The 11,921-nt window shown below is 36.1% G+C and overlaps 1 protein-coding gene across 3 annotated transcripts; it reads right to left on the reverse strand.

Moving 5' to 3' along the window:
* On the reverse strand, window positions 1–11,609 carry LOC113001084 (vesicle-associated protein 2-2). 3 transcript variants are annotated; one of them, XM_041012325.1, is made up of 7 exons: window positions 11,348–11,591; window positions 11,068–11,259; window positions 4,820–4,868; window positions 3,525–3,595; window positions 3,268–3,387; window positions 412–523; window positions 1–131 (listed from the first exon to the last, which is right to left on the reverse strand). In XM_041012325.1, exons 1-7 carry the CDS (start codon window positions 11,456–11,458, stop codon window positions 16–18), a joined length of 771 nt encoding a protein of 256 aa, XP_040868259.1. In that variant the 5' UTR covers window positions 11,459–11,591; the 3' UTR covers window positions 1–15. The 3 variants fall into 3 exon arrangements, with proteins under 3 accessions (XP_040868259.1, XP_040868260.1, XP_040868261.1); XM_041012326.1 differs by lacking the exons at window positions 11,068–11,259; window positions 11,348–11,591 and adding an exon at window positions 5,289–5,615; XM_041012327.1 differs by lacking the exons at window positions 1–131; window positions 412–523 and adding an exon at window positions 1,300–1,416 and having other exon boundaries at window positions 11,348–11,609.
* Window positions 11,610–11,921: the final 312 nt, after the last annotated feature.

Here is an 11,921-nt window from a genome sequence, read left to right on the forward strand (position 1 = left end):
TAAGTGATTTTTTTTTCAACTTAATAAAAGCAAAGCAGTAAGAATCCAAGCACATACCTCAGCTTCATCCTTGGTCATTCCCTCTTTCCAGGCTTGGTCAAAGAAACCATACAAGTAACTGGAGCCAGATCCTGCAAAAGAAAAATCAAGTAAAACATAGCTTTGCAAACAAAAGCCATGCATCCCAAGGAAAATGCTAACAGGCTAGCAATTATAAATTTAGAAATAACAATGAACACAATAGAAAACCCATGCCCACATTTGCAACAAGTAATTGATATCAAGGGAATAACATGGGCAATTGATACAGAAAATATATGTATATAGGGATACTCACATGTTTAGCTGAACATGAATACAGAAATAATAATAATAAAATTGTACTTCAACACATTTTTAACAGTGAAATACCTCCGATAGCAAAAGGTTGTTGTACTATTGTTCCACCCAGAGGAACTCCATAAATTTGTCCACCTTCATATTTATCCCATCCACCAACAATTAACCCGGTCTCTAAGAAATTCTGCCAATGAAAGTAAATGTACAGCAAAGCCATAAATATTTGAGAGAGAAAGAGAAAAAGTAGGAGTATCCATCAGGCTAACACAATAGTGGATCATTCGGTAATATTTGGAATTAGAATACTTAGTTTTCCTATATCATTTAATGTCTAAGTGTAATCTAAAGATTGAAAATGGTTAGCAGCAATGATAGCTATGTAACAAAATTGTGTCAGTATCAATTCGATTCAATTAGAGGCGCATTAATCTATTGTCAATACTTTTTAAATAGTCTACCAATATTTCCCAATGAAAACAGGTAAACAGAACAATAATTAACTTGCCTGCTTTTGCCCTATTCAGATACCCACAGGCCCAGCTTGTTGAAGTGAATGCACATTGTTTGTTCAGTAAATGGTTCTCTGAAAGTGGCAAGCTGGTATGTATACATGCTTTTATGTTTCTCACTCTTTCTTGCTGTAATGGATTTGGTTGTTGAAGTGAATGCACATTGTTTGCTTATTGTTTGTTCAGTAAATTAGTTCATGTCATCCCCATCTGGACACTTAAACACATACAAAATTGTTTCCTTTTTATCCCTTTGTAAGATTCCAACAAATTTTGACTTTCCTAATATATTTTGACTTGGGTAATTTAGAATGCACAGAGAATTATGTGGTTTATTTAGTATAGTCAGAGTTGAGAATATAGATGCAATGTATATTAGTTCGCATGTGAAAAAAGGTGTGTAAGTTTGCCCTACTATTTCTTTGTTTGTATTCATTTTGTGTAGATACCACACTGTATTAGTGCCTTACTTAAAAGTGGAATCAGACAAATTATCTGTAGTTTCCTGGAAGTGAATGACCATTGACTTGCATAACATTATGTAAAAATGACCACACTGATGTTGCTTCTGAAATAAAATAAAATAAAATTTCTTTCAAAAATATTGTTTAAATGTAAAAATGTTAACTCAGTTTAAATATAAAGACATCAAAAGATATGATGAAGATGCAGTAAACACATGCATGAGAATCATAAAGAAAACCAAGACAACACACACAAATTTATATTAGTTCATCCATAAATCTTGGAGGCATCTCTAGTTCCTATAACTGTATGATTTTCATTAACATAGACACCAAATACAATGTACTGTATCTCCTCAAACATCCTCAACCTTTCCAGGATTCTTCTTCAGCCTTTACAGGCACCACCAGTATTTTAAACCTCTGTAGGTTTCACTACTCAATATTCTTCTAGCCTCTACATGGCCTTCACTATTGTTTTCTAACCTCTGCTAGCTTTCCACTAGTATGAGTGCTTACCTGTATAGGCCGTCACCATTATTGTGTAAGCCTCTACAGGCTTTTCACCCGTATTCTTAGTCTATGTAGGCTCCACTCAACCCAAGTACTATTTCACTAGTCTTTCGAAGCTTATTGTCCACCCTAACATCAACCTTGTTTTGTTCACAACCAACTCCAACAAGAGCAATCCCCAGATTGCTCTTCTGAGTTTTGGAATCACAAGGTTCAATATAAGGACAAACTCCTTTAACATCTCTTAGGATAATTTGTTCAGTGTGGATCCGCTTATAAAGGTGTTTAAAAACGCTCTATAGTGTGTGAAGAATTTGCCTCTAATCCTATATTATTTTGGCTAACAAAGACTTGTATAAAAACTTAGATGTTTTCTCTATTCAATTCAAGCTCTTTTCATCATACCCTGTATATTTTATTTCCCTTCCTTATAATGAAGTTTAACAAGTCGAGGTCATTTTAAATCCTTGAGGTATCCGTTTGTAGTAGATGGAAAAGATTGGAAGTGAAGTCGTTGAAAGTGTGAGTGGTCCCTTTCACATTGCTGGTTGTTGGCTGTCTCTGTTGTATTTAATGTTGTTTCTGAACTTTTTGTGTTCACACCTCTACTTGCCTAAGCAATCTTATGATATGGATTAATCTAACTAAAATTATATAACTCTATAACAAGTTATCTCTAAGTGATAGATACATCTTTAATCCTCTTTTCCTCATGCATCCCTGCAGTTGAGTAACTATTGTTCCTTTGAGAAATAAAAAATTAACTACTTCTATCATCAAGAAATAAAAAAGGTCAAAAATTATCTAATGTCAACTTCATGAACTCTTTGGCTTTACTGATATCTATCTGGAGAGATAACTCCAAACAAAGGTCAAAGTTCAACAGACAATCACAAATTCGGAAATATCATACTTCTTAGAACTTTAATTAAATATTTAATAGAAGCTCTATTATAGAGAAATAAACAGTGTACAGAAATGGTCTGATTGTCAAATTCATTAGCTCTTTTTGGTTTCCATCAAACCTATCAGGTGAGAGATAACTCAGTTCATCCAACACAACCCAGAAAGTTGAACAGACAATCACATATTTTACAATATAATGCTTCTTACAATTTCAGACAGTCTGTAATTATATTCTGACAACATTCTTCTAGATAGCTAATATATATCCTCAGACAAACCCAATTGCCATGAGATTAAACACGCTGTTGCTTTCACAACATTATGATTATTATTCTGAAACATCAGGCCACACTGCCAGAAAGTTTCTCCGAAGATTTGCCTATATATAGAGTCTTGGCATGAGAGGAAATAATAGAGAAAATTGTGTTTTAAAAGAGGAAAGGGACATTTCATTAAAGAATTTTACTTCATTTCCTAGAATCAATGATAAATTAGCCAAATATCCATACAGAATAACAAAGAATAAAACATCTTACAGTGGTGGACGGTGAAAATTTTTCTGTGATTACAACTCCACTTTGTCCACTGCATTTGATACTGTAACCTTCCCTCGTAATGGCCAATGTGGCTGGCTCCCATATATCAAGATATCTAGTCTGTAATATCAAGCCAAAAATATTTATAAAATAGTTAGGAGTTCTTCATAAAGAAGACTGATGGGTCAAATAATATTTTGACACTAACATTCGAAAGAAATTCATAACAATTAAGAAAACTACTTTCATTAAATTACCGAATGAGAAACTCTATACGAAGCATGTCCACTGTAAAAAGCCTTCTCTATGTGGTTCTGCATTTCAGGATCTGAGAACAAATAACTCAATAGAAAAGAAAACTTGTATCACTGTTGAAATCAAGACATGTATGATACATCCAAAGCATATAAGTCAGTTCAGATTAAAATGATTTTAACTTATCTCTTGGGATGAAATCTTATCCTCCTTGTTTCTAATATCTTTTGTTCAAATAGACATCTTTATTATTAAATTTACTTTTTATAACTTCAGCCCAATGAATGCATAAAATTTGAAATTACATCCGTCCTTTTTATAAATATTTGTCTCAAATATATATAAATTAATAAGACACACTCCATTTAAAATTGCCCAACAACTATAATGGCACAATACCCCTTTCCAAGAACATCTGATGTTGTATAAATTGTGAATTAGAGAAGTAAACTTCATATTGAAGATGTCAGAACACCAGGGGCATGTTTGGATGAGGGATTTGGGAGGGAAAGGGAAGGTAAAACTTCTGGTTAGCCTTCCCCTTGATTGGGAGTCTTCTAAAAGGAGGGAAAGGGAACAGAGACTTTTTATAAACCCTATCTTACATGCTTTTACGACTTATCCCAAGTCATGCATGGGAGACTTCATTGGTGATTGTAAAAATCACAGTACGACTTGTACTGAATTTTATCTAACATATAATATTTTTGAGGATAAAAAAAAATGCATGGGCATATATTGGATTGATTTTGTTAGTTTTTTTAGAAGAATGATACAATCATTTAAATTTAACTAACTCTCCATTTCCTCTTACTTGTCATAGTTAACACTCAAAACAGGATAAAGGTTTACCCTTCATTTCCTTTAACTGACCCTTCCTTCTCTCTTGATCCCTTTCCCTTCCCTCCTAACTCTAAAACATACCCTTACTCTTTTATAAATGCTGTGGTGGAGTCTAACTCAGTTGGTTGAGCAAGGTGTGTGAGTAGTTGTAAACCCCCCGACACTATCTTCGATTCCCACAGATAAAAAAAATACTTTGGTCGGGTAAAATAACAATTTCTCTCTCACAAGTCACAACAGCCATCATTCCCTTTTATATATTTTTTCCCATTTTCTACAACACATGACAAATGATAGGAGCTTAATCACAAAAAGACTATAGTAAATTACCCCAATGCACAACAATTCACAGTAAAACTCACCACAGACTTGCAATTATTTACTGTAAATCATTCAAGTTACACAGAAGGAAGAAACAAATAAACTTCAGAAATATTAAGATATAGATACTCACCACAAGCAATCTTTTTATTATCATTGGCAAAAACCTTCACAGGTTCTCCCTATAACCACAAAATGCATGAGATATAGTATAAAAAAAGACTAGATATCCAATAGCAGAAAATCAAACGCTGTCTAACTCAGTTTACAAAATACACATTCATGAATTGTTTTAGCTTCCCACTTCAGAAGTTACTTTTTAAGCATAATGCACTATAGTGCACTCAAAGCTCAAACCCTGCCCCCAGTATACTCAAATTCACTGTACGATCAATGAAGATTACAACTAGTAGTTGCTTATTTCCACCATAGAGCTACTTGAAATTCTTAATTCCTTGTTGGGTTGCCCAAGTGACTTTTTGGGACAAGTTGCATATCAGGCAAAACCCGTAACATAAATAAATACAAGCCACATTATAACAATTCACTCATTTTTTGCATATATGTGTAAGACTGCCATCATAGCAAGAGGGAAAAAGTACCTTGCGCTTCCTGTTATCCAGAGGAACCAATTTATTAGTAATATTTTTTTTTGTAGCATTCCATTTTATTTTATTTTTGGAATTGTCTGCACAATGTTTCGTCTTTCCCCAACAGTTATAAATTGCTAATGATATTATTTGTCTTGAATTGGTTCCTTTGACTCTGCATGGATTCATTCCCCCTCCCTATTAACTAATTATATAATATGATGAAATAAGAAATTGCTTAGTGGCTTTCTATAATTAGGACATGAGGCTGCTATGTTTGGTTTGGAAAAGATAAGAGGGACCATATACATATATATAAGTGTGTTTGAGAGAGAGAATTAGGGCGTGAACATGGAAAAGATAAAAGGGGGTTGGCTGTTCTCCACTGCTACAACACTACTCTTATTGTGGTCTTACAAGCTTTGCTATGATGCAGGTGTTACTGTTAAGGCGTGTGGCGACTGTTAAGGATAGCAATATAGTTGATACACTTCCATTTAGCATACTGTCATCTCATTGAAAGTTGCATCCCCGACAACCAAGATTTCCTTACTATCATCGTTCGAGGTATGTATGTGATTCTCACACTTATGTGCTTAAGTATTATAGGCAATGGTTAACATGTTACTATTCTTTTGTAGTACATTGTATTTCATTGAGTGAGCCATAGTTCCCCGTTTGAGATTGAATACAACGATTAATACGGATAGTTTGGATTAATTGTTGTATTCAAACTTGAATTGTCCGTTTGGACAGTTTGGGAAGACAAATTGTTTTTACTTCATTTTGACTTATAAGTTAAGTATGTTGTGTTATTTTTGACTAAATTTCGAGCAATGCATCTTGCTTTGTTCTCTGGGTGCATACATGATAGGCGTGAATTGATGTCACCCCTTTCATGTTGTGTACTTGGAGACCAAAGCGAAATGCTGCCGAAATTTTGTCAAAATTAACATAACCGTCTTAACTTGTTTGTTTGAATGAAGTAAAAAATTGTCTTTCCGAATGGGGTAGGGTCATACCTTTTTATGAAAAAGAGAGGTTGACATGCATATCGGTTAATGTGCGGGCTATGGCAGTACACCAAAATGGATCGAAGTTGGATGACAAGACCACGCATAAGTGACGAGTATGATAATGGAGTTGAAGATTTCTTGCAATTTGCCAAACATAATGCAGCACCCATTGGTGGACTATACTTATGTCCATGTGTTAATTGTTTGAATGGACGACGACAATCTTTGGATGACATTAGAACACATCTTATATGTGATGGTATCAGTCCAAATTATACGAAATGGATTTGGCATGGTGAATTACCACAAATGTCATCAAGCCCTTCGACTGCTCCAGTTGACGAAGAAGTTGGTGATCGTATAGAAGACATGCTACGTGATCTTGGACAAGAGGGTTTTAGGCAAGCACATTCACCTTACTATGAAAGCTTAGATACTGATTCTACGACTCCATTGTATATGGGATGCACAAAGTACACACGGTTATCAGCGGTCTTAGGTTTGGTGAATTTGAAAGCAAGATTTGGGTGGAGTGACAAAAGTTTCAACGAATTACTTTTGTTATTGAAGAATATGCTTCCTGTAGATAACACATTACCCAAGAACCATTACGAGGCAAAGAAGATATTATGCCCTGTGGGTATGGAATACCACAAAATACATGCATGCCCTAATGATTGTATTTTGTATAGACATCAATTTGCTGAAATGCGCAGCTGCCCTACATGTGGAGCGTCACGTTACAAAGTGAAGTCTGATGAAAGCAGTGTTGATGGAAGCACATACAAAGATTGTCCATCAAAAGTGTGTTGGTATCTTCCAGTAATACCAAGGTTTAAGCGATTGTTTGCTAATGCACAAGACGCAAAAAACCTAACATGGCATGCTGATGGGAGGATTAAAGATGGATTGCTCCGTCATCCTGCTGATTCTCCTCAATGGAAGTCAATTGATGAGTTGTATCCGGAATTTGGACAAGATCCCAGAAACCTAAGGGTTGGTCTCGCCTCCGATGGAATGAATCCTTTTGGGAACTTGAGCTGCAACCACAGTTCCTGGCCTGTTTTGCTGATGATTTACAACCTTCCTCCTTGGTTGTGCATCAAACGGAAGTACATAATGATGTGTATGATGATAGCCGGTCCCAGACAGCCAGGAAATGACATTGATGTGTATCTTGCTCCGTTGATTGAAGACCTCAGGAAATTGTGGGTAGAAGGGGTTGATGTGTATGACAGGAATGCTCAGGAGACATTCAGGTTGCGTGTAATGATTTTTTGCACCATTAACGACTTTCCGGCATATGGGAATTTGAGTGGATATAGCGTCAAAGGCCACCACGCATGTCCTATATGTGAGAAAGACACAACTTACCTCCAATTAAAGCATGGGAAGAAGACAGTGTATACAAGACATCGAAGATTTTTAAAAGCTTTTCACCCATACAGGCGAATGAAGAAGGCATTTAATGGCACATCTGAGTTTGACAGTGCACCGATTCCTTTGTCAGGTCATGAAGTTTTTGATCGGGTGAAGAACATCGTCACTATATATGGGAAGACACAAAAAAAGGATGGGTCCCACAACCAGCTTTGGAAGAAAAAGTCTATATTTTTTGATCTGCCTTACTGGTGTCATTTAGATGTGAGACATTGCTTAGATGTTATGCATGTTGAGAAAAATGTATGTGATAGTCTAGTTGGGACACTGCTAAACATTAAAGGCAAGACAAAAGATGGTTTGAAATGCCGTCAAGATTTAGTAGAGATGGGCATACGACAACAGTTGCACCCAGTTTCAAAAGGTGTTCGAACTTATTTGCCGCCTGCATCTCATACAATGTCAAAGACTGAGAAAAAAAGCTTTTGTCATTGTCTGAAAAATGTCAAAGTCCCACAAGGATACTCTTCAAATATAAAGAGCCTTGTATCTGTGAGTGATATGAAATTGGTTGGCTTGAAGTCTCATGATTGTCACGTTTTAATGCAACAATTATTGCCTATAGCCATCCGGGGTATATTGCCTGACAAAGTAAGAGTTGCAATAACTAGATTGTGTTTTTTCTTCAATGCCATCTGCAGCAAAGTAATCGACCCAAAACAGTTGGATGATTTGGAAAATGAGGCTTCCATTATCATTTGTCAATTGGAGATGTATTTTCCACCTGCATTTTTTGACATAATGGTTCACTTGGTTGTTCATCTAGTTCGAGAAATACGATTGTGCGGGCCCGTTTATCTGCGTTGGATGTATCCGGTTGAGCGGTACATGAAGGTATTGAAAGGTTATACGAAAAATCGATATCGCCCCGAAGCAAGCATTGTTGAAAGGTATGTGGCTGAAGAAGCCATTGAGTTTTGTTCTGAGTACATTGAAAATGGTTCACCTGTCGGTCTTCCTGAAAGCCGTCACGAGTCCACCCGACAAGGCAGGGGTACACGAGGATTCAATGTTGTAACCATGGATCGGGAACAGGTCTCTCAAGCGCATTTATATGTACTAAACAACACTGCTGAAGTTATACCGTACTTAGATGCTCACAAGGAATATGTTGCAGCTTGTCACCCAAACATGAATATGATGCGCGTGTTGCAGGAGCACAATAGGAGTTTCATTAATTGGTTTAGAAAAACAATTTTTGGAATTAACACTGCTTCTAAGACATTAACAATGTTAGCTGTTGGGCCTAATCTGAATGTCCTTACTTGGAAGGGGTATGATATCAACAATTATTCATTTTACACAAAATCGCAGGATGATCACAGTGTTGTACAAAACAGTGGAGTCACCATTGATGCTCATTCAGACCACTTTAGTAGTGCAGTGGATAACCATCCTATTCGAGCGTCCATGCCTTATTATGGACAAATCAAGGAAATTTGGGAGCTTGATTATGGTGAATTTAGAGTGCCTGTTTTCAAGTGCCAATGGGTTAATGGAAATGCAGGTGTCCGACAAGACAAAATGGGGTTTACTTTGGTTGACCTTCAAAGGATTGGTTATAAGGACGAGCCATTCATCCTGGCAGCACAAGCTAGACAGGTGTTCTATGTTGAAGATCCCAACGACTCAAGATGGTCAGTTGTTCTTCAGGGGAAAACAATTGGTATATCTCCCAATATTGATGCTTCAACCCTTGATGTTAACGACATGCCGACCTTCTCCACAGAAATGCCTCCCGTAAATGATGAAAATGAGGAGGATGATGTATATGCAAATCGTATCGATCATGACGAAGGTTTATGGGAAAATACATCTACTTGAATGCGGTATATAACACCATTTTGTTTACCTTATCCATTGTCATTTTAAATTTCTTATTATTTGTATTTCATTACTATTTGATGCATTTATGTTGTGGTAATTTAGTTGGCTTAATTTATTTTCGTATTTCTATGCAGGCATGGCAACACCCCCGAGGTCCCCGCCTCCACCAGGAGATTCTCCTACGGAAACCACAAAAAAGAAGACTAGACAAACTACCAGGATGCGAAGGTTGACTGCCAAAAGCTTAGATCAACCACGACCAACTGTCCACGTCAACCCTTCTACTGGTAGAGGATCTGGCCCTCATAAAGAAAAATTTCATAGTTACCTGGGGGTAGTGGCACGGGAGAAAATCCCTATCATTCATACAACTTGGAAGGATGTCCCAGAAACTCTAAAAGTTCTTGTATGGGATGACATTTTGGTAAGTACGCTAAACTGGTAACTACATGTGTCTCAGAATCTGCATGTTATTTATGAAACTACAATGGCTTTGAATTTGGGATCCATAACTGTGGTTTGTAGTTCTGGAAGGTTTTCTGCTTGTATTAGCCACATTTGCCTGAAATTTCAGTAACCATGACTGTGATTGCAACTGTAATTTAAATCCTTGGATACTATCAACTGAAAATATTTATGAAGATGTTTTATGAATTAGATTGTTCTGCTCAATGGGATGAGTAAACATGAATTGGATTGATATGCAGATAGAAGTATGAGAGGTTGTACTTATTGATTTAGATGTCAGAATAGGAATTGGATTGTTATGAATTTAAAAGATTTTTAACTCCCTATCTTTTGTTATTTTTAACTCTATTTCATTTTCTGGCTTCAGTTCCTCAACATTTTTAAATGTTTCCAACTCCATATCTTTTGAGATTTTTAACTCTGTTTCTTTTTCTGGCTTCAATTCCTCAGCATTCTTTACTGTTTTCAACTCCAGATCTTTTGACATTTTTAACTCTGTTTCTGTTTCTGGCTTCAGTTCCTTTACATTATTTACGAGGTTCAAATCCAGAACTTTTGACACATTCAACTCTGCTGCCTTCTCTGGTTTCAGCTCCTCTACATTCTTTACTTTGTTCAAAACCAGAAGTTTTGACACTTTCAACTCTACTGCTTTCTCTGGTTTCAACTCCTCTGCATTCTTTATTTTGTTGAAATCCAGATCTTTTGGCACTTCAACCTCTAACTTTTTTTGTGGCTTCAATTCTTCTAAATCCTTGACCATATTCAACTCCTTATTTTTTGACACTTTCAACCTTGCTTCTTCTTTTGGCTCCCCTACATAATTTAAAAGAATGCATTCTCAAGGAAACACGAAAGGTGAACACAGTCTGCAACTCTATAATGATACACCTTTTAAATTATGAAAATAACAATCCAGAAATAAAAACCAACAAAACCCTTAAAATATGTAACTAAGAAATTCTTCAAGTATCTTTCTCAGGGATTTGAAATATCTATGAGAGAAAAAGTGGAGGAAAGAAAACAGCTTAGAGCCATACATTAGTGAAGCGTCCTCTGACCATGGTCTCTGGGGATTGGATTTCATCTTTACTATATATCTGAACTTTTTCATGGTCAAGCCCATTCTTGAAATCTCCATTAATAGGAGAGAGATCTGGTGAATTGGGTGGGCAGATTAGGATCACCTTCAGCTTATTTTCTTCTATATATTTACTTCCATCTTTAACAAACTGCCATCAGCAAATAAATAAGTCAAAAGATATAAACTAATACAAAATCTACCAGAGTTCAAAATCACAGACTAATAAATATCCATACCAAGCGGGAAGTAACATCTTCACTGATTGTTTCGGCAGGAACCTTTGTACTCTGGATTAAGAACTTGTCCTTGCACACCATATCTTCAGGTGCTTCCCTTTGGGGTTGCATTGTAACTGTTTGATGACAAAATAAATACAATGAAAATTGAATTTGGGGAGGGAGGGGGTGACAGAAACTAAGATGCTAGAATTAATTTCCACGTGTGTGGATTCATCTTCAACTGTTGTTCCTGGAAAAACGACATTCCTTAAACTGTTTTTTTATGGCATCACAAGAATATGTATTTTCTGAACACCAAAGTTAATTGTGACAAATAATATGGGACAGGTCTTTTCATATATTGGCCCCAATATACACCCCCATTTCAAACATGAGGCGCTGTTGAGGTTGAGCAACTTCTGAGTGTTATTACCACCTTGCCCTTATATATATCTTGCTTAAAAGAAGAATAAAAATGTAAACAGAAAAAGAATCAATGACATATATGTTTGATTGTACGTAATTTGTTAATGACGACATATTTATCCATCTATTGTTGTGCTGCCTTCAATTCTGTTTTTTCATTGAGAAT

Source organism: Glycine max, chromosome 18, assembly GCF_000004515.6.
Source record: "Glycine max cultivar Williams 82 chromosome 18, Glycine_max_v4.0, whole genome shotgun sequence".
Lineage (NCBI taxonomy): Eukaryota > Viridiplantae > Streptophyta > Magnoliopsida > Fabales > Fabaceae > Glycine > Glycine max.

Excerpts from the sequence above, each read along its gene's own strand:
- LOC113001084 (XM_041012325.1), bottom strand. The coding sequence starts at position 11,458 with ATGCAACCCCAAAGGGAAGCACCTGAAGATATGGTGTGCAAGGACAAG. Across the intron at positions 11,260-11,347 it reads AAGATGTTACTTCCCGCTTG|TTTGTTAAAGATGGAAGTAA; the intron begins GTATGGATATTT and ends TGCTGATGGCAG. Across the intron at positions 524-3,267 it reads AATTTTCACCGTCCACCACT|AATTTCTTAGAGACCGGGTT; the intron begins GTAAGATGTTTT and ends TTTCATTGGCAG.